Genomic DNA, 21,557 nt, shown 5'->3' on the forward strand with positions numbered 1-21,557 from the left:
TAAATGTTCTATTCAGTCAAATGTGCCCAATAAAAAAAATACAAGTTTAACTAAAATATTTTAATAAAAAAATCTTTTACAATTTGGTCTTAATTAAAAATACGTTCATATTATAAAATGTTTGATTTGGGGTGCAGGAGATTAAAAATTATTTTAGGGGCCAGTATTTCTTGATTCTGTCCATTGAAGACCGTTATGTTCGTGCAAAACAGCACAGTCGAAAGATTATTGCCAAAACAATAACAAACTAACGGTGTAGTATCAAGCTACAATAGATAAGTAAATGAAGCCTCAACACATTGCATATTATGATTTTAATTAACAATCATAGACTTCAACAATTACATATTGTATTTTCGACTGAGCAACAATTTATTATACAGGTCAAATTATTGAGTAAACGTAATTACCTATAACTAATATAGCACATTCGCTCATATCAATAATAATTAGTCATATTTTGAGAAAAAATGTACAATTTAGTACAAAGAAAATGATTCACGAAAGTTGTAAAAAAAAAATGAAACAAAAGTTTTAACAAATAAAATGTAACTTAAAATATAGATTAGAAATAAGAATTACACAATTGATTTAACTTAAAAATAAATGAACATTGAATTTCTGCTTTCTGGAGATCAATACTCATATAACAATTATATGGCCATCATTTTACAAAAATGAGACGACCATAACGTATTACATAGAAAATAGGTAGCCAACGATCATATAAAGAAAAATGTTTAAGATAACACTTAAGAAAACATTATAACCTAATCCTTCGTCGTACTAAAGTAAAATTACTGTACTTATTGTTTATTGTGCTTATTTCTATACATGTAAGACACTTTGGTGCTTTCAGAACTGTGTGAACTGAACTTGTACAATTAAAAAAGCAAAGCAAGTTAAAGATTGCCCTCCTGATTGTCCACAAATCTGCCAACTAGTTGGCTATCAATAAAAATGCAACATTTTCCATAGACTTTCTTTTTTTTTTTATTCAACAGTTTTTCTTTTTCTCCCAGATATTAACATGTCTTTTTATAATAATAGTTTTTCTTTGTTATAAACGAAATTCTGTAACAGAACATATTTCTGTGTCAAGCTTTTAAACCTTAAATAGTGATAAAAACAAGATTGTGTTTTGGTTTCATAGCTTAACTCAACATTCAACATGCAACATTAAACATTTTGTCATTACAACATTGTTTTCATCACATCTTATTTTTATCGAATCCAATAAATTTAATTATAAAAATATATTTTTTAAATCCAAATTATCACATAAATCAATTTGATTCATTCAACATTCTTAATACAAAAGTCTAGTTTAAAGTACAACTATTTTAGTACGCTGGGTCTTGTCAATCGATATATCTCCTTATGACACGTGCCGCTTCAATTTGTCCCATGTCTTCCAAAATCAAGGCCAAGGACTTGGAAGATATGTCATCTCGAGACTCCTGAAAATATGGTTTTGGTTAAAATACCTTATTTATGTTTTTTTTTTATTGGGAGGATTAAATGGTATTTAGGGGTCACCTTACTCAAACATAACGGAATAAAAAATCTGGTAAACAAATATACCAATGTTTATGTACGTTATTTGTATTAATATATTAACCAATTTTATTTGAGTAGGGATTGTAATCTGTGAGTTTATCACGCAGCCTTACTGGTTTCTTTACGAACTGCATTGGTCAAGCTTGACATGTTTTATCAATTGTTGTTATATAAGACCCCAACGGAGTAGAGTCATCATTGATCATCATGTTCCGAGCCTTTTCCCAAGTATGTCGGGGTCGGCTTCTAGTCAAACCGGATGCGGCTGAGTACCAGTTTTTTTACAAGGAGCGACTGCCCTATCTGACCTCCTCAACCCAGTTATCCGGGAAACCCAATACCCGTTGTATTGGGTTGCCCGGATAACTAACGGTAAGACTGGTTGTCAGACTTACTGGCTTCTGATTACCCGTAACAATTGCCAAAGATGATCACTGACAGCCGGGACCTACAGTTTAACGTGCCATCCGCAACACAGACTTTGGTGTCCAAGATATGCTTAGAAAGTACATACAAATGGAGTAGAGTGTAGAAAGTATAGTGAAGAGTTGTGTTACCTTGAGGTGTTTGAGCAGCGTGAGCGTGGGGCTGGGCTGCGCGGCGTACCAGTCCAGCAGCGCGTCCAGGCGCAGGCGCCGCGCCAGCTCGCGCCACGCCGCCGCGCCGTCCACCAGCGCCGCCACCTCGCGGCTGTACGCGCTCAGCTCCGCCAGACCCGTCTCCAAGTACTCCTGCCAACACATTACAATCTGCTATTTCACTAGGATTTTGACATTTCATAGCAAAGCAAAGCATCTGTTTGCACACTAATTAGGTTCAGTTTTAACTGCTCTGGACTTCACAGTTAGCGAATGAAATGAAAGACGGGTGTAGCACACATAGATGTAATATAATAAACAAGATTGCGCACGCTCAAAATATATATCTACGAAAATGAACTCTATTCCAACGCAATAAGGTACTAAATTTGTTGCATAATACACAGAGGCAAATCCGAGCCGAGAGGGATAGTTAGAACGGAGGCCGTTTGTCTCTTTCTAACACCTTGCCAGCATAAAAAAATGTTGTGATCAACAGTTTTGTCTTCCCAAAAAAACAATTGAATCACATATATTTTTATCTTATTTTAACAATTGTAAGTCAACAAATTAATAAAAATCGCATTAATTTATTATACGAATCAATTATTTATATAAATTATTATTCTTAAAACATAAACAACATAATTTTTTTTGTTTTTTTTTTTTTTTCTAGCGGTAACCCTGAACATTCTTGGCGCGTAATCAGCATTTAAAATTTTGTTTACATTTTTTGTATTAAATCAATTTAAACTATTTAAATGGTGAAAAAGTGTTGCGTTTATACTTGTAAAAGTGAATCCTATGGTGGTTGCAATATATCGTTCCACAGGTTAGCTAATAATAACATTTTTGTAAACCAAACAACTAGGGTGCCCATGAATTCTTGTAATGAGTGAAGATATGGGTGATGGATTTTAAAACTGTTGTACTATTGTTATAGCTTCCCAAAAAATGAAGAAAGGCGACATAAATGGCTCAGCAGTCTATATATGAAGTAGAAATACAAAAAAAAACAGACTTCACTTCGAATCTTCCTGCTTTTATACTGCTAATTCCCGCTAATTATTAAAAGCCTTTATAAGTATCTTAAGGTCACAAACTGCGAAAGTTAAAACTTCAATACCAATCTGTGTTTAATAATCTTAGCAAATTCGGATTTGTCTCACATAGCTTAATCTCATAGTCACCCTATTAGAAAGGGACAGACAGCCTCTGTACTAACTGTTTCACTCGGCTCGTTTTTTGGGTTTATGTGCGCAGTCCTGTTTACTAATATTATGTCTATGGTAGCACATGAGGTCTGTATTGCAACTAAGAATGTAACAAATAGCTAGAACGTTCTGGGCTGTCACGCACACATTCAAACTCAACAGCATCTCAAAATAATGCCACTTTCATTTATCGTTTTAATGGAAAAATAATATTTATTTTTTTATCGTTGTTTTAAAGAAATTATGTACACAGCTTGATGTGAAAAATCTGAGACGTCATATTTCACATTTTCATACAAATTGCATAGAAAGTAACCGTTTTGGACAGTTCGTTACAGTTCATTAAAAGTACCGAATTCGATTAGCCTATTTCTAGATAAAGTTTACAGGGGAATCCTCTAAAGGCACAACAACTTGCATCCTCTACGGACTAAAGGTATTAGAAAATTGTAACAGTAGAATGTAGCGGTAGTTTTCCAAAAGTTCAAAGTTTGTTAAATGTAAGGTAACCATCATCATCTTAGTCGTAGCACTCTTTGCAGAGTGATCGTGGTCAACATTTCATTTGTTGTCATTTGTGGCAGATGTAGCTAAGAATTTTCAATATGGAAAATTCTCTAATTTGCTAGAGCTCATGAATTATGAACAGCCTTTTAAATGAAATAAATAATATCCATGATCACAAAGTACTTACGCCTTCGTCAGCAGACTCGAAATCGTCCTCCGGTTCGGACTTAATGTCGTCTTCGTCGATGCACTCTACGGACGTGACGTAAGCCTTCATCAACTCTTTGAGCTCTGGCTTCTTCCTGACAAGTCTCCACGCGGACTCGTTGCAATCCTCGTGTTTCAGAGGGTACGCCTGAAATATAGACAAAATTATGATTAAGATATTAATTTGAACTGTTTTTACGTGGGAAAGAGGAGACATAAGCTAAGACGCCATATATATATCTAGGTAGTTCAGGAGCCTTCTAAGAACGGGCATGACCAAAACAGCATCTCTTCTAGTCATTTTGTTCTCCATGGTTTTTAACATCTACTAGGTCTATTTCTTTTTGGATGTTTTCATTAACCAATCTATTGAAGATTCGATTTTAGAGAAAAGATTTTAACATTCTCTCCAGTAAGCAAATCGATAGACAGGTTATTGGAATCCGCAGTTAGAGACTGATATAAGCGCATTGTGATACATACCTTCTTCTCAAGCAACAGTCGTGCTATTTCTACAGAATTTTCCCTGACGGTCGTGCCGCCACAGACGATTTGTAGCGCCGTGTTTCCAGCGTCGTCCATCACGTCAATTTCGCTCTAGAAAAGAAAAAAAAATGAGTTTTCTGATGCACTTGAAAAGCAATATTGTTTATGTATGTAAGCTGTACAAATGATGGCTCGAACGACACAAAAAATATTCGATATATAGTACATTTATTTTTTGAATATTATTTAAAAAATGCAAGATTGCCTTAAAAACTTGGATATCACTCGTACCGAAATGAAATATGTCAGTATCCAACGTGCGCCGGTGGATCATTTCACTAACGAATTCATTTCGCAATCGTGTTTCATTTAACGTTCAGATATTTCATATCGAGTGAAAGGCGAAAATGAACGGAAATAGCAGCGTCTGTTTTTTTTCTGATGGGATATCATCACATTTTTCCTCCCGCTGTGGGTTAGCAGCGGCGAGGGAGTGCCAGACTCTTGCTGACTAAAACCCACCATGTTCTTTCGTAGGCCTTTTATGTACCAGGGCCTCGGTAACTCTTTCGAACAATTCCGCAGCTCCGGCGGACCTTGGCCCTGTTAGGCCCCACTGGGGTTGCTGCCATCTCTTTGAGGACCGCGTGGAAAAACGCGCGCTTCCGACACAGGTCTGTTGTCTATACAGACGGAGGAGCGATGAGCCACCCGAACTCACCGCCCACAGACCCACGCCTACGGTGGCCGGGAGTCAACTCGAGACACCCGGCGCCCATGGTGTCTTAGGCGATTAACACACGGCACCGCGCACCGCCGCGGTAGGCGGTGAAGCGGATCTCATGTCGCATTGACCTGTATTAAATCCGTTGATGCCTAACACACGTACACCGCTTGACCGCGCGTTCAAGCGGTGCTCTTTTGTTCGAGCGCCACCGCCCTCCGCAGCGGTGCGCGGTGCCGTGTGTTAATCGCCTTATGTACCAGGCTGCGGTAACTTTTTCGAACAATACCGCTAACCCGGCATGCCTTAGCCTTGCAGAAGCGTCTGATATCAGCTTAAGACTTACCGGGGGTATAAATTCGAGCAGCGTCCTCAACACGGGCAGCTGGTCGTCGTAGGCGGCGAGGTGCAGCGGCGTGCGGCCGGACGCGTCGCGCACGCTGTAGCTGGCGCCGGCCGACAGCAGCAGCCGAGCGCCGCCCGCCCAGCCCGACACCACCGCCATGTGCAGGGCTGACTGCTTCTCTGTACAAAACACAGCATAAGGGATGATTTATAGGGTTGATTTATATTAGGCCGGGCCGTGTCCGGGGCGTGCCGTGTACGTGGCTCGTGAAACGTTACATACATTTTGTATGAAGTAAAAGCCCGTCCGTGGCCCGTCCGGGCCACAAACGACGCTCGTCATACAAAATGTATGTAACGTTTCACGTCCGTGTCCCGTTCGAGCCACGTACACGGCACGCCTCGGCCATGTCCCGTCATCATCATCATCATCATCAGCCTATAGCAGTCCACTGCTGGACATAGGCCTCTCCAAGTGCACGACACTGAGATCGATTTTCGGCCACGTCCCGGCCTAATATAAATCAACCATAAAGTACTCTTTATTGGGTTTTTTAACACGCTTATATTAGCTTCATAGGGCAGCCGGGCAGTCTGCCCGTGACCATAAAAGTAATTTTAATAAAATTCCTAATATTCGCGTATGTGTCTGAAATCTTTGTTGGGTTGGTTAAACAGGTTACAGGTATTAGATATAATGTGATGCAGAGTACATTACTCAACCCATTGGGGCATAAAATAATTAAGGGTGCGTCTACACGGTGCATGTAGCTGGAGCAAGTTAACATGCGCAAGTGACAAGTGCCAAGTCACAAGAGCAAGCGGGTGGGTATTTTGCTTTGGTACATACGCGAGTTACAGGATGCGCACGTTTTTAATGTGCATGTAACCTGCGCACATGCCTCAAAATGCACAAGCGCCGTGTAGACACCTTTTTTTTTTTTTTTTAACGACGTCAAAAATCATCAAATGACCCCTCCCGCTGTGGGTTAGCAGCGGTGAGGGAGTGTCAGACTCCTTACTGACTAAAAACCGTCGTGTTCCGTCATAGGCCTTTTGTGTACCAGGGCCGCGGTATCTCTTTCGAACAACCCGCAGCCCCCGAACAACCCGGAGACACCTTAAGGCCCAATTGGGCCGGTACGCTGACTAACACGCATGCCCAGCGCGGTGAGTATAGACCAATCACTCCTGCTCAGAGGAGGCCTTTGCCCAGCAGTGCATATTTTAGGTTGGGACAACAACGACCTTCTTCGTATATCGGTAAAGTAGAAGCACTGTTCTTTTGATATTTTGTACAACCTACACTGATTTATTATGTTAGCAGCCACAAAATAAATGTGAATCGTAATTTTTTATGATCTACATATAAAAGAATAATGATAGTTTAGGTTAAGAAAGCATACCTTCAAATACTAAGCTACCTCCTTACATGAAGTTGGCGCAAAGAATTTTTTAAATTGAACACGAACTTACCACCATTGTAATCGTTCAAATCACAGGGCACATCGTTCTTCTTAATGGAGTCCAGAAGGACTTCAAGACACGACTTGTACTTCACGGCGTAGTGGATCACATTGAGGTCCTCGTCATCCTTTAACATTGGGTTCGATCCTATAACAGAAACAAACGTTACTATATTTATAATATCAAAATGACAATAATACTAAATGCCTTGGACCCTGTGCCCGATATCGGTGGCCATCAATTTTTTGTTTTTATTTTTTAATTTGTAGAAAATATAAATAATAAATATATCTTTACTAACTTCAGGGCGACTGGTAAGGCTTAAAGAAAGCCTAGACACCTAGTAATTGGAAAAGTCAAATACTGTTTCATTTTATTTGACCGATGTGCCATTAAATTATCGATTTATACAAACGTCCATTTTACCTTTCGCAACAAACAAAGACACCATTTTCGGCATATCATTGACAACGGCGATGTGTAGTGTAGTCTGTTGCCTATCATTGGCACAATCAAGGAGGTGCGTAGCCTTAACACTATGGATTATTTTCACGATGTACTCAAGACTTGGCTGGTTACTGCACAATGCCATGTGGAGGAATCTAGAATTAAAAAGAGTATTATTAAAAATGTTTAATACAGAAATGGCTGATATATAATTGACTTTTCTATTTATTTTGAACTGGCTTCCAAAATATAGTATTATTAATGGTAATTTTTATTTTACACTTCAATTCATTAGTGCAAAGTTTTGTAAATTATTATGAGCTTTTAGATGTCACAAAACTTTTAATTGATTCGTTCGTTTGAAGAATTTTAAGTATGTCCAGTATAGGTAAACTTACGTATCTCCATTTGACAGTCTTATTTCAAATAACCTCTCCAAGCGGCTTCTGACTTCAGCCTTTTTGAAACCCTTTTTATTTCTGATCATTTCGCACAAGTCTTTTACAATCTGAAAAAAAAAATAAGTGAAACTTAATTCATAGGATTTAAGGAGTGCGTAGGTTAAACAAGAAAGAAGAGTAGGTATTCCAAGACCATTTTTTTTTTTTTAACGACGTCAAAAATCATCGAATGACCCCTCCCGCTGTGGGTTAGCAGCGGAGAGGGAGTGTCAGACTCTTACTGACTAAAAACCGTCGTGTTCCGTCATAGGCCTTTTGTGTACCAGGGCCGCGGTATCTCTTTCGAACAACCCGCAGCCCCGGCAGGCCTTGGCCCTGCCTGTCGTCTAAGTAGACAGAGGGGCGATGAGCCACCCGAACTCACTGCCCACAGACCCACGCCTACGGTGGCCGGGAGTCATCTCGCGACACCCGGCGCCCATGGTGTCTACCTGGTCCAGCGCGGCGGCCGGGATGAGAGGTGCGAACTCTCTGGCGTTCCGCCTCCTCCTTCTCGAGCATGACCGCTTCGCAGAAGGAGGCGACGGCATCCCATTCCCTCTCGTCCCGGACCATGGCCTGAACCAGGGCCGGACGCGAGAGGTCGCCGCCGCCCAAAGCCTCGACGAGGACCCGGCGGTGCCCCTCCCATGCGGGGCACACCTGGACTGTGTGGTCCACCGTGTCCTCGGGGCTGTCCGCACAATGGTGACACCCGGACGCCTCCTCACGACCGATTCGGTGCAGGTACCTCCCGAAACAACCGTGTCCGGTGAGGACCTGCGCCATGCGGTACGTGAGGGCGCCGTGACTCCTCCCGAGCCACTCCTCAAAGAGGGGACTTACCGCCACGATGGTGGCGTGCCCTGCACTGGGTTGCGACAGTCGCTCCCTCAAGGCCACCATGAGATCGCGCCGGAGCTCCGCCCGCTGCGCGACAACTTGCCGCGGCAGCGGAGTTTCCCCCCGGCGCTGAGCCTCCTCGCGCCAGTCGTACAGGCGCAAGAAGACCCTCGCCTCCAGAAGACCCTCGCCTCCAGATTCCAAAACCATCAGTCAAACTTCGTAGGAGTCAGGAGTCAATTGTTCATACCCACTGTAAGACGGATGCAAATAAGAAGTTTCAAGCTTTAAAATATATAATTGTTCTGCCAGCCGCGAGATTTGTCCGTATTCCGTGACGTTGGGACTACTTCGCTAGGGGTATCCTACACCAAATACACTTGTATGCAAAATCGGCCCACCCCGTACGCTTTCATTCAGAACACGATATATAAAAATCAAGATGATACATGCAAAAACCAATAATGTCATTTGAAGGTATATTTCACATACTTTATTTGTGCATACTCCATACTTCAATAAACTGGATGTTTTTGATGATATTGACTCGTTTATTCATACACCCTCATTTCTGATTTCTAAGAACACAATCTCAGTTGCATTGCATTGTGTCAATAGCTAATCAATTTATTTTTTATCCAGTAATTGGTTATTGTACTAATTTAGTAACCATTTACCTTGAGTTTTATTGTTTTTACTCTATGGTAAAATGGTTATTATTCCGTCAGAGTGGGCTCAAGTTGCAGCACCGATAAAGGCTGGATTTACTGCGCTTTTCGCGCTGACTCAATCCAGCCTAGATCAGTGCTGTAACTCAAACGCACACAGTTGGAGTCGTAACTATTTGAACATAGAGTTAAAACAATAAAACTCAAGGTAAATGGTCACTAAATCAGTACAATAACCAATTACTGAATAAACAATAAATTGATTTGCTTTTGACACAACGCAATGCAACGGAGATTGCGTTCTTAAAAATCTGAAATGAGGGTGTCCGAATTAACGTCAATATCATCAAAAACATCCAGTTTATTGAAGTATGGAGTATGCACAAATAAAGTATATGAAACATACCTTCAAATGACTTATTAGTTTTTGCATGTCTCATCTTGATTTTTATATATCGTGTTCTGAAGGAAAGCGTACGGGCCGTTTTTTTTTGCACGCAAGTAAAAAGTTCCGCAAGTTCCTAAAACATCAAATCTCACAATACCGAAAACCTCAAATCAAAAGCACGAATAACCGAATGTTTGAAACATCGCAAGATCAAATATTCAAATGGCCAACACATCAATCTGCAATACATCGAGGGTTGAAAATATCGAATGACCATTTCACAGCTCATTCCATACAATTGATATGATTGGTGAAATGGTGTATTAAAGGCGCAATGAAATGGACATTCGATATTTTCAACACCCGATGTATTGCAGATCGATGTGTTGTTCATTCGAATATTTGACCTTGCGATGTTTCAAACATTCGATTATTTGTGCTTTCGATTTAAGGTGTTCGATATTTTGGGATACGATGATTTGGTACTCGATTTGGATTAGGATAATGAAAATTTATGTTTTTCCTGTTACCTACCGTATTTATAAATGGGAACAGAAAATCACGATTCTACGAGGATATATATATGAAGAAGGCAAAGACTTTTACTTTAAAACGACGAAGGAGTATTGAAGTATTCTCAACGTGACATTTGATTTGGTAATTTCAAAAAAGAAGAATGGACAAGTTGTATGAAGTCAAAATATCCGCTGTTTCTATTCATTTGTTTGTTGCTAATAAACCAACCAAGAGCCCCAGAAATTATTGAATAAATAAATATACAACGTGATACCTACGAAACCGCGATATAATTTGATCGGAACAATGAGCAGAATCAATTGATCCACAATTTAATGTAGGCAACATTTCACAACAAAACATTGCACTGTCTATTTATTATACAGGGTGGCCCATCCATAGGCGTCCAAAAGAAAAATTTAGAAGCTCTATGCTATAGGGTATCCGAATCAACCCCATGTATGTTAAGCGATTTTTTGTAGTTTAGGAGCTAGAATTGTTTTATTTTTTTCCCGTAATTTTTATTTCAACATTGTTTTTTCTATTTTATCATTTTTTTCCTAACGTTTACAGATGTTTTTTTGTGTAATTAATCATCATGATAGTAGCTAACACCTGAAAAAAAGCAGTTTGGCTAAACATTCTAGAACTTAAATAAAATTTTATCTGAAGTTCAAAATTAGAAATCTGCTTAGAAACCCTTTATTATTTTTTTTTAAGCCCTTAACATTTTTGGCTACTGAACTCCAACAGTAATGTAAGTTCTAGAATGTTTAGCCAAACTGCTTTTTTCAGGTGTTAGCTATTATCATGATGATTAATAACAAAAAAAAACATCTGTAAACGTTAGGAAAAAAGGTAAAATAGAAAAAACAATGTTGAAATGAAAATTACGGAAAAAAATTAAAAACAAGTCTAGCGCTCCTAAACTACAAAAAATCGCTGAACATACATGGGGGTGATTCGGATACCCCATAGCATAGAGCTTCTAATTTTTTATTTTGGACGCCTATGGATGGGCCACCCTGTATTGTAGGTCGAACCATCACGTACGTCGCCGCTCATGAAATTATGAGAATTGCCAGTAGAAAAAAGTTTTATGACTTATTTAACAGAGAATTTGGTCTATTGTTTGCACATATATTATACATACATGACCGCGGTTATAATGCTTATGTGCGAGTGTCACCGAAATATGTATTTATTCAATAATTTCTGACCCTCCTGCTTAGTTTATTAGCAGCAAACAAATGAATAGAAACAGCTGATATTTTGACTTCATACAACTTTCCCATTCTCCTTTGTTGGAATTACCATATCAAATGTCACGTTGTACTTCAAAACTAATTCGTTGCCGGAAGGTAAAAGCGCAGTACCTTCTTAACTTCGATGCCATCCTCCGTTTTGTAGAATGCCGGGTACTCCGTCTTCGACTTTTTGAGTTCGCCCTCATCTTTGGGGAAGCCTTCACGCGCTCGTGGTGTCAGGAAATGTGCCTTCGCGTCTTGCTGTAATTGAATTACCAGTTATTAATTAACAATAGAACTGTGGAAAATACACTTTCAAGTTTAACAGATTTAATAACGAATTATGATTTAACACGTATTTTTTTGTATTGATACAGCTATTGTGTAAAAAATATTATATGGTGTTTCATGTACGTTGACCAACATATTGATCAAGAACTACATTTAAATTAAGAATATAAAACATATGGTACTAACCTTTGGTCGTCCCGAGTCAGCGACTAGCAATGAACGAATAAACTCCATACTATTTTTCTAAAACAAAATTATAAAAATATTAATCGTTTTAATAATGACGCGACACACCGTTTAATCGACTTATATTATATCTAGCACTTACTTCTTCAGGAAGAGTTTCTCCGTAACTTTTCATGTATTCTGTAAAAACAAAACATTTTTATTGATTCAAAACTTATTTTAGCTGAATTTGTACTTTAAAGTGTACTTGTGTTTATAAGAGGATGTAAAAAGTACAATACTTACAGCCGTTCCCAAAGTTCTTTTCTATCTATTTGTTGTTTGAGATAGCATTTTGACACAACTCGTATGGGACTAAAAACAAAATTCTATCCCTAGTAAGCAAAACAACAAATACATAGATAAAATATAGGGAACAGGCGCTAAACAGTAATAAAATAAAACGTACCATTCAAAAAGCTTTTAATTTCCTCTGGTATCTGATGGCTGGCGGGATCGTTGTTTGTTGCTGTGATCTGTTCGAAGTCTGCGGAGTTAAGCTTCAAGTCTGCGATGGGTGGCTCCGGGAGCATCACACTGTGGGGCTCGCTCCACATGGGGCTGGACATCGGAGACATGCTGGACTCAGACCCAGGGGCTGAGAATAGAGCGCTGCCAAGATCACATTGGTTCGGCGAAGTCGGGTTGTGCACCTGTGAAATACCTTTGCGTCTTAGAATATCTATACTAAATATTATAAAGAGGAAAACTTTGTTTATTTGGTTGTGGACAAAACTCAAAAACTACTGGACCGATTTTAAATATTCTTTCACCATTAGAAAGCTATATTATCTGCGGGTAACATAAGCTATTTTATCCCGGTGCGGGCAGTAGCTCCCACGGGACGCGGGTGAAACCGCGGGAAAACGGCTAGTTGTCTTATATATTCCCCGGGAAACTTCTCGTATCCAGATTAAGCTTAGCCCATGATCACAGCAGAAAGTGTAGCTTCCTAGTGAAAGAATATTTTCAAATCGATTCAGTAAGTTTTACTATACATTTACGATATACGAACATAAAACAATACCAACATAGGTACTTAGGTACATTAAGCTCTCTTGGCGGTCGGGTAACAAACAACAGATTTATGTACCGTAATAAATCATGATCAGTAAGTCTCAATATTGACCGACATGATAGAACGCGAAACATGTGTTTCCTAGACAAAAGCCCCTTCCTAGTATTTTAAGGGTTATTTTATTGTATTTTTTGTTAGTTTTTTTCCATTGTTGCTTTCACGTAGTAAAACTTAGAAAGTGTGTTGCACATTTTTTACTTTTTTATGAACTTAAATATACTTAGGAACATAATTTTGTTTATAGCCATGTTTTTAATAGTTAGAATTTTTTATCGGTAAAATTATGACTTAATGATACTTAAACATATTTTCTGGTATGTACTTTTGCAAATTGTCCAGACTTCAAAGTTTTTTTATTAACTAACCTGAGGCAAGATATACATCGAAGTCGGATCGGGATCGCGCTCCATAATTTCTTCAGCTTGCTAAAAAATAAACATAAAAAATTATTACAACACATTATCTATGAATACGTTAATCTTTAGATATACTTATGTATTTTTTACATGTTAGTGTAAATTATACATATATACAGTATTTAAAGGTACAATCTGAGATTTCAAGTGGTGTTTTAAAAACCATTTCTATAGTTATCAATGGTTTTTTAGTACTTCGCAAGATTTTATTTTTTTTTATGTAGGAACCACTTATATGAGACATTATGAATAGAAAAAATGGTGCGGGTCGTACGCGCGAGAAGATTTTTGTACGATTTTAACGTAAGTACCTAATCAATGTTGTGGAACTCTAAAGCGTCCCTATTGCCCGTTATTCATACAGCCTGGTGATATACAAACAGGTTTACTTTGGATACTCATAAATAACTTATATATCTGGAATAACTTACATGATTGACAACAGATATGGGAATGTCGCAGCCACTTTTCAGAGATCCACCTGTAACAAATTACGAGTATTTGTCAAATCTATAAAGTAGGAAAGTATTTAAAGCAAAAGATTTTGGCTATATATTTGGCTGATGATGATGATGAACCCAGGAACTACTGGTCTAATTTGAAAAATCATTAATCGAGGAAGCCTATATATAGGCTACTTTTTATCCGGGTCCGCGAAATAGTTCCTACTTCCCGTGGCTATCAGAAACTGATACAACGGTAGAAATTTGCTATAGGTAAATTAATCAACTTACTTGAAGAACTACCGATAGAGCAGTAAGACGATCCGGTTTTCCTTTTCTTGATCTGTTTGTAAGCTTGGTTCGCTTTGTACTTGAACTCCTTAGGTTCGCTGGTACGGCCGTCAGTGGGACGCACTAGTTCTATGAACACGTGCACATCGACAGAAGTCTCGGGATTTTTGTATGGCGGAGTCCTGTCAAGAGGATAAAAAAAATGTTTGTTCTAAAAATCTATAGTATATATAAAAGAAAGTCGTGTTAGTTACTCCACTTATAACTCAAGAACGGCTGAACCGATTTAGCTGAAAATTGGCAGGGAGGTAGTTTAGAGCCAGGAGAAGGACATCGGTTTTTATCACCATCCGGCTACGGGAAGCAATTAGATCGGGACGCGGGTGAAACCGCGGGCGGAAAGCTAGTCTCCAATATTTTGTATGTGCTCAAACGCAACTCTCAAAGACGAGCGGGATTCTTCGAAAAACATAGTGGGTTCTAGTCAGCATATGGAACGCTTATTAAGAATTGAGTTTGAACATTAATTCTGGTCTAATCAGTACTCACCTAAAAACAATGGCGTATTGGTGATGAACATCACTCTGCATAAACTGGCCGTAGCTAGACCAACCTCTTTCACCATTCTCGTCCATCTCGAAGAAGCGAATCATTATGTTCTCTGAGGAATGCATACGTACACTATAAATGTTGATCATATAATCGTAATATTTTTTTATGAAGTAATAGTACAGAGCAGTAGAATGACATAGTAGGAAATTTGTATCAAAGGTTTCAGAACTAATTATTCGAAGATAATAACGTTTACGATTGATATTAATAGAGAAAAAACTTCAACAGAAGCCCTCCCTTAATTCAATAGAAGTTGCTATAAAATAAAGTATTCGACATTTTATTGTTTATAGCAATATGTATTTGGTATTTGATGCCAATTCACAACATGATAAATGTTTTTAAGAGAAATATTCCAGTATTGACATTACACGAATTTATTCTCATAAATCCCAACACTGTTATCGTAATAAAACAGGAAATCAATAATACTAATGACAATATGAATTCAATCAGAAACCAAGTGAGTATGGTATGAGTGCATTTGCATTTTTTTTTTTTACGAAATAAAAAAGTATGTGAATCTAGCGTCATAATTTTGTCGACTTCTCGGGTTTACTTTTATTGAATGAATACCTGTGCTGTAGTTTTTGAGTCTACTCTGTTTTATTTTGTATGTAATACTGATAATAATAGAATAGACTTTATACATTGGAAAATACGAGCCGTGATTTTTGAGGGTTTTTGACGGCTTCCGGTATTTGGGTGATATGTTCAACCAATTTTATAATGGGGTTTTCCAAAGTAGCAGATACATACTCCTACAAAACTCATGAAATCTACACTAATTTTATGAAGAGGAAAGATTTTATTGTTTTGTTTGTAATTCTTTCACTGTCCCCGATGAAAATAGGCTATATTTCAAGCGGGGGAAAACCGCCAGTGTTTTTTTATAAACTTTTAAGTAACAACTTTCTTGTCTATAAAGTTTTCCGCTATATCGATGCACTTATGAGAAAATGCTTCGTCCTACATTTAAGGGGGGCTTGTTCACTTACTTTTGTTAACTTTCTCGACAAGTATGAAGACATCTTCTCCCCCAGATGCACTGCCGGAGGACCGACTTATGCGGCATATCTTCAAATCGTTAGTAGCAGCACTCTCTAAAAACATGAAATAACAAAATAAATTTCTGAAAGATGAACAAACTACAACAAGGCAGCTGAAGAATGACACAACCTACAATAAGACATAGGTATATGAAATTGTAGGTACCTATTGCTATTTAAACTAGAATCACATTTATACCAATAAGAACTAATTTCTTTCTAACTTATGCGTAGGTAATAGTACAATACTTACTCATATTATGAATAGGTTCTGAGAACACAGGTTCACATATCTCTTGACCAGTAACAGTGTCATGTGCACTGAATTTCAAGCGAACGATATTCAAATTTATAGTTTTGGCCATATTCTCGCATTGTACTTGAAGCTAGAAACAAAAAAAAACAATAAAATATACATACCGCAGTCTATACAGAAGAACATTATAATAACACAGTCACTTCGAGTCTTCTCACAGTACGAGTACCTAAGCAACTAAATAATTCGTCAAAAATAAATAAACATAACTTTTTAATCTGGCGCGTGGGTGTGCGCTCGCGCTTAACTCTCAGTAAACTAATCGCGTCAACTTCACGAACACAACTGTGGTCGCGTTGAATCGCAAACCCCATTATCGCATGTCTTTTGGGAGCATTTACCGATTTACCTACGTAGGGCCAATAGAGCTCTGCCATGCCATGACTCAAACAAGTCACACTCGAGTGTTTGGTTGCCTTGTTACCAAAGAATGTCAGTCTTTTCTCTAACGAGTCAACCAGCATCACTACGTAGTATAAAACAAAGTCGCTTTGTCTGTTCCTATGCCTTATATCCGTATGTCCCTTTGTGCGCTAAAATCTTCAAAACTACGCAACCGATTTTCATTAGGTTTTTTTAAATAGATAGAGTGATTAAAGAGGAAGGTTTGTATGTGTAATAACATACATAAAATAGTGAGGAAATACTGTTATCCCGTGCGAAGCAAGATCGGGTCCCTAGGAGTGTCCATGGTGTCGCAGGGACTTGGAGAGGTTGTTTGGATGGATTGTGCTAAAACGTGGAAATGGGTAATACAAGTCATAAGGCATAGGTATATGGCAGAATATGTATAAGCATAAATAAGTTGCCATAACCAGTAAGGTCTGGCTATCTTTCTAGACAAATCTCTAGAGTCTAGAAGACTCGAGGACCCAAAGACATTATTGTATTCCGCCATTACATGCCTGAAGAAGTCAAAGATTAAAAACGAAACAAAAATAGCTTGTAAAAATACGAATCGCAAGTATACATAAGTGTGTAAACAAAGGATTCGTTACAGGAACACGGAGCTTTTAAACAATGCCTTATTATAACCCAAATATACACACACACACGTCCGTTATAGATTGACTTCCCAAAATATTTGCAAGTCTGCATGTTAAATAGAATTAAGTAATACGTTATGATAATAGATGCTTATGACAGTAAGTCTATGAATAATAATGAAAGGTTTGTTGATTCGTTTATAGAGGCGGATATCTGAAGCTATTTTTTATATCTGTGAATAAGAATATTTCAAGTGTTCCACTTACATCTTTCAAGTTCACATTCGTATTCTTGCATTGTTCGGAAAACTTCTTGAATAGTAGTGCTGCCACATCTTTTTTCGCAGTGTGTATAATGCCGATCCCGCCGAATCTAGTGATTTGTACAAAAATTTGTTATAGGTACCTATTCAGCTTCATTTATATACTCAGACATTTATAGTATACATATAGAAATTCCTCTACGATAAGTTTGTATTAGTTTGTAGCTAAATGAAATAAATCATATTACTACTGATTCCTATTATTAATTGATGTGACCTTCAATTGATTCCTTTTTTGCTTGGTATTTGTGGTAAACTATTTTTCATGATTTAGTTGCATTTTGAGAGCTGTGGACGAGCGGTAATTAATATGGAATCAACAGGAAGATATTTTTATAAATTTTAGACAAAAAAGAAGTTCCTCTTATTTCGTGAAACTTTTCCAAACAGCGAGAAAGTTTTGAAAAATCATCATTACATAAATATTTGGTAAAACAATGTAGACTTTGCTTTACGAAATATTTAAATTAATAACATTAGCTATCTCTGCACTGTAAAAATATACCTATTAACAATCTTATATATAAAAATCAATTGCTGTTCGTTAGTCTCACTAAAACTCGAGAATAGCTGGACCGATTTGGCTTTTTTTGGTTTTAAAATGTTTGTAGAGTTCCAGGGAAGGTTTAAACGATACGAAGTTCGCGGGATCAGCTAGTACTCAATAAATTATCTTGTTACCTTTACCTACCTACCTATGCATATTTTGAACATCGTTATCTACATAGGGATGTCTGCATGACAAACAAAATTCTGTCACCATTAGCTGACACCACAAGGTACTACTAGGTAGCTACACTTACCCGACTTTATAGCTTCCCTGATCAGGAACAAGGTAACTCATGTCTCGATCCTGTTCATCTTCAAGCAACTTGTGTGGGTGTTCATCAGGGTTGTTGTGTTGAGCCAAACGACACCTTATCAGAGCCTTACCTCTGTAATTAAGTAGCTGTAAAGATAATACGAGATTTAAAAGTTATAATGGCGTCCACGGCCGATTTCGGCCACGGCGGCTGTTCTCATTTAAGGAGATCAGCCAGCTGCGCAGGACATATTATAGTGCACGAGCATTTGCGCAGACACAGGTGCACTCCCTATTCCTTCACTCTCATAACCCGATAGGACGGCAATCCGACACGACCGGAAAGAGATCAGGCGCAGGACTGACATTTACGTGGTGTCCGATGCACGGGTGAATCAATCACCAACTTCCAGACTACGGGCTGCTTGCGAAAGTTTAAGAAAACCCACAAAGCGATTTCGGCCCGACCCGGGAATCGAACCCGAGACCTCGAGCACAGCAGCTGCGCTTGCAACCACTAGACCAAAGAGGCAGTCAGTTAAAAGTTAACCAAAATATGAGCAACATTAATTGAGTGCGACGGGTATTTCCCCGAAAAATTATTGCTGTCCCTCTTTTTTTGTCAATAGTAATCTACAATTTCGCAATTTTATCATGTGTGGCAGTCTCAGACTCGGGGCGGGTCATTTGCGGATTTCCCACCAAAACAAAAAAAGAGAACATAGCACAGCCTTTGCCACAGACGATATTTGTGCTACCATTAGGATATGTGAAGGGCGGGCGTTTTGGGGGCTGTCTTTTGTAAATTTGACCTTCAAAAAGTGCTGATTTTCAGCCTACTTTGAATAAATGACTTTTGATTTTTTTTTTCATTACTTTAAGTTAAGTTATAGCCTTATTTAGGGTTTTTTTTGTTTTGATGTTAATTTTCCTATTGTTGCGTAGAACAGAGAAAGAGGGAGAAGACAGTTTATCTGCTACTCAGTATTTTTTTATTTATTTTAGGTTGTTGCTGTTTACTTCCTTACATGAATCATACTGAGAAGCTGTATTTTATATCTCAGAAACTTTGAGGAAAATGTTACAAGGTTATAAACTTACCTCAACAGTAGGATGAGTCTTTGTTTTGTTGGAGCCATAAGATTTTCCCAGCAGACATCCATGTGTGCCAACCATCTCGCTGACATACCGAAATCTGAAGTGATTCTGAGGCTGTTCCGTGATACGCAGAAATGGTTTCATGGCTGTATAAAACATCTTGGTTAATGACATTGACAATTACGTTATTTTATTAATATCATGAAGGTGTGTGTGTGTGTGTGTATGTTTGTCACTTCTTCACACACAAACAGCTGAATGGTAATAAATCAGAATAATGTATTGTCTACTATTTATTCTGGTAGGGGAAGTATTTCCCTCACCAAGCGGATGAAACTTCATTGTCTTTATAAATAATATACTTACAAAAAAATATTAATAATTAAATATATATAAAAGTCAGTTTTCATTTGTTCAGACTATTTAGAATTTAGAGGATGATTAATGTGAAGTTTGCACAAAATCAGTCGAGTGGTTCTTCATTTATTCACATAGTGAAACTCATACCAAGCCGCTAGTTTTTTACAATGTTATAGTAGTTAATCTAGAAAAAATTTAGTTTTGTTCGAAACTGTAGTTGCTTATTTATTTAGAGCATGTTGGATTCTCAGAATAGTAAATGAACAATCTACTGTAAATCATATTTGCCAAGCACTTAAACAATCAATATTGAAACTGAACAACTGAGACCTAAGTTCAGCAACAACATAAACATCAGTTTTCTTAAAACAACTGTTTCATAGGACGTTTTAGTTTCAATTTTTAAAGGTAGTTGGTAGGTCAGGTTTTTTAAGAAAAATGGATTGGGTATAGTCTTGGTGAACTTCTGTCAAATATGGAAAAAGTGTCTAACATGAGATCAAAGTTTGTAGTATACAATTTGTTGTTATATTCTGTGCTCTATACTCTTTAAAATAAGGTGACTTTTTCAGTCCACTGATGTGCGAAACGTAAAACAATAGCTTCCTTCCTGTGTTTATATTAAAGCAAATTATTTGTTATCATTAACTTGGACACATTTTAAAGTACTAAGTAATTTGTGTAACTTTGGTTTTACTCCCTGGTACAAAGGAGGTAAAACAGGGAGATTTATATAGCCTGTTTGAACTATGTCAAAGTTGAGATGTAAAGGATTTCATACTAATAAGAAAAGTTCCACATTTATGGACTTACATACCTACTTATGAATGTTTTAAAATATATTGCTAGTTTTTACTTTATGGCATATAAAACAAATACCAATGTTCCTAGAATATAAGTACTAATTCATTTTAATGTTTTAGAGGTCACATATTTTTAAAATCGTTTATTAATAACAAAGAGAATGTTGATAGTCAATATGCTGCACTTTCATAGTAGTTCTGATAATAAATTGTTGGAATTTCATTTTTATCAGCTTGCATAGCATTATGCCTACTTTACATTCCACGCTTCTTATTGCACAGTACTTACGTATTAGAGAAATAAGAGCACTCACCGTGTCTAAGAAATTGTCGCTTATTGTCAGCGCAAGTCAGCTCAGTGAGGTCAGTTGCGAGCTGAGGAACTTGCTGCGACGGAGAACTATGAGGAGGAGAGTATATGTTAAACGACATGGGAGAGCTGGAGGCATCGCTCATATCGTGGTCACTGCTTGTAGACATTTTCACACTTATATCACGCACAGTCAATCACAAGAAATTAAACTTTTTACATCAATACACTGTGTTTATCACAATTTGTATCAACGCATAGGTATATATTCCAGTTTTTTTGCAAATAATTCAACAGTACAATTATTCAATATTGTATTTTAGCGCATCGCAGAAACTAAAAACTACGAACGACTTCGACATTGAGAATGTTTATCTGCGTTTGACAGTACTCATATATTGCCATGTGCTGTTCTTTAATTTTCCCCATAAGAACCTCAAAATTTTTAAAACAACTTTTCTATAAAAGATCAGTGTAGTTATTTGTGATTTTTATACCACTTAAAATGCTTTTATAT

The 21,557-nt window shown here is 37.7% G+C and overlaps 1 protein-coding gene across 2 annotated transcripts; it reads right to left on the reverse strand.

Annotated features, from left to right (window-relative positions):
- Positions 1 to 45: 45 nt before the first annotated feature.
- Positions 46 to 21,427, reverse strand: LOC124631759 (nuclear factor NF-kappa-B p110 subunit). 2 transcript variants are annotated; one of them, XM_047166341.1, is made up of 22 exons: positions 21,045 to 21,427; positions 19,571 to 19,713; positions 18,471 to 18,616; positions 17,612 to 17,717; positions 16,296 to 16,428; positions 15,992 to 16,096; positions 14,931 to 15,042; positions 14,382 to 14,563; positions 14,079 to 14,128; positions 13,597 to 13,656; positions 12,563 to 12,806; positions 12,257 to 12,294; positions 12,115 to 12,171; positions 11,767 to 11,898; positions 7,934 to 8,043; positions 7,515 to 7,690; positions 7,098 to 7,235; positions 5,623 to 5,801; positions 4,550 to 4,663; positions 4,047 to 4,214; positions 2,118 to 2,288; positions 46 to 1,460 (listed from the first exon to the last, which is right to left on the reverse strand). In XM_047166341.1, the coding sequence occupies exons 1-22, from the start codon at positions 21,208 to 21,210 to the stop codon at positions 1,362 to 1,364; spliced, it is 2,829 nt and encodes a 942-aa protein (XP_047022297.1). In that variant the 5' UTR covers positions 21,211 to 21,427; the 3' UTR covers positions 46 to 1,361. The 2 variants fall into 2 exon arrangements, with proteins under 2 accessions (XP_047022297.1, XP_047022296.1); XM_047166340.1 differs by having other exon boundaries at positions 2,118 to 2,291.
- Positions 21,428 to 21,557: the final 130 nt, after the last annotated feature.

Source organism: Helicoverpa zea, chromosome 7 (genome assembly GCF_022581195.2).
Source record: "Helicoverpa zea isolate HzStark_Cry1AcR chromosome 7, ilHelZeax1.1, whole genome shotgun sequence".
Classification (NCBI taxonomy): domain Eukaryota; kingdom Metazoa; phylum Arthropoda; class Insecta; order Lepidoptera; family Noctuidae; genus Helicoverpa; species Helicoverpa zea.

Excerpts from the sequence above, each read along its gene's own strand:
- LOC124631759 (XM_047166340.1), bottom strand. The coding sequence starts at position 21,210 with ATGTCTACAAGCAGTGACCACGATATGAGCGATGCCTCCAGCTCTCCC. Across the intron at positions 8,044-11,766 it reads ATGGCATCGAAGTTAAGAAG|ATTGTAAAAGACTTGTGCGA; the intron begins GTACTGCGCTTT and ends TTTTTTTTTCAG. Across the intron at positions 4,664-5,622 it reads TGCTCGAATTTATACCCCCG|AGCGAAATTGACGTGATGGA; the intron begins GTAAGTCTTAAG and ends TTTCTTTTCTAG.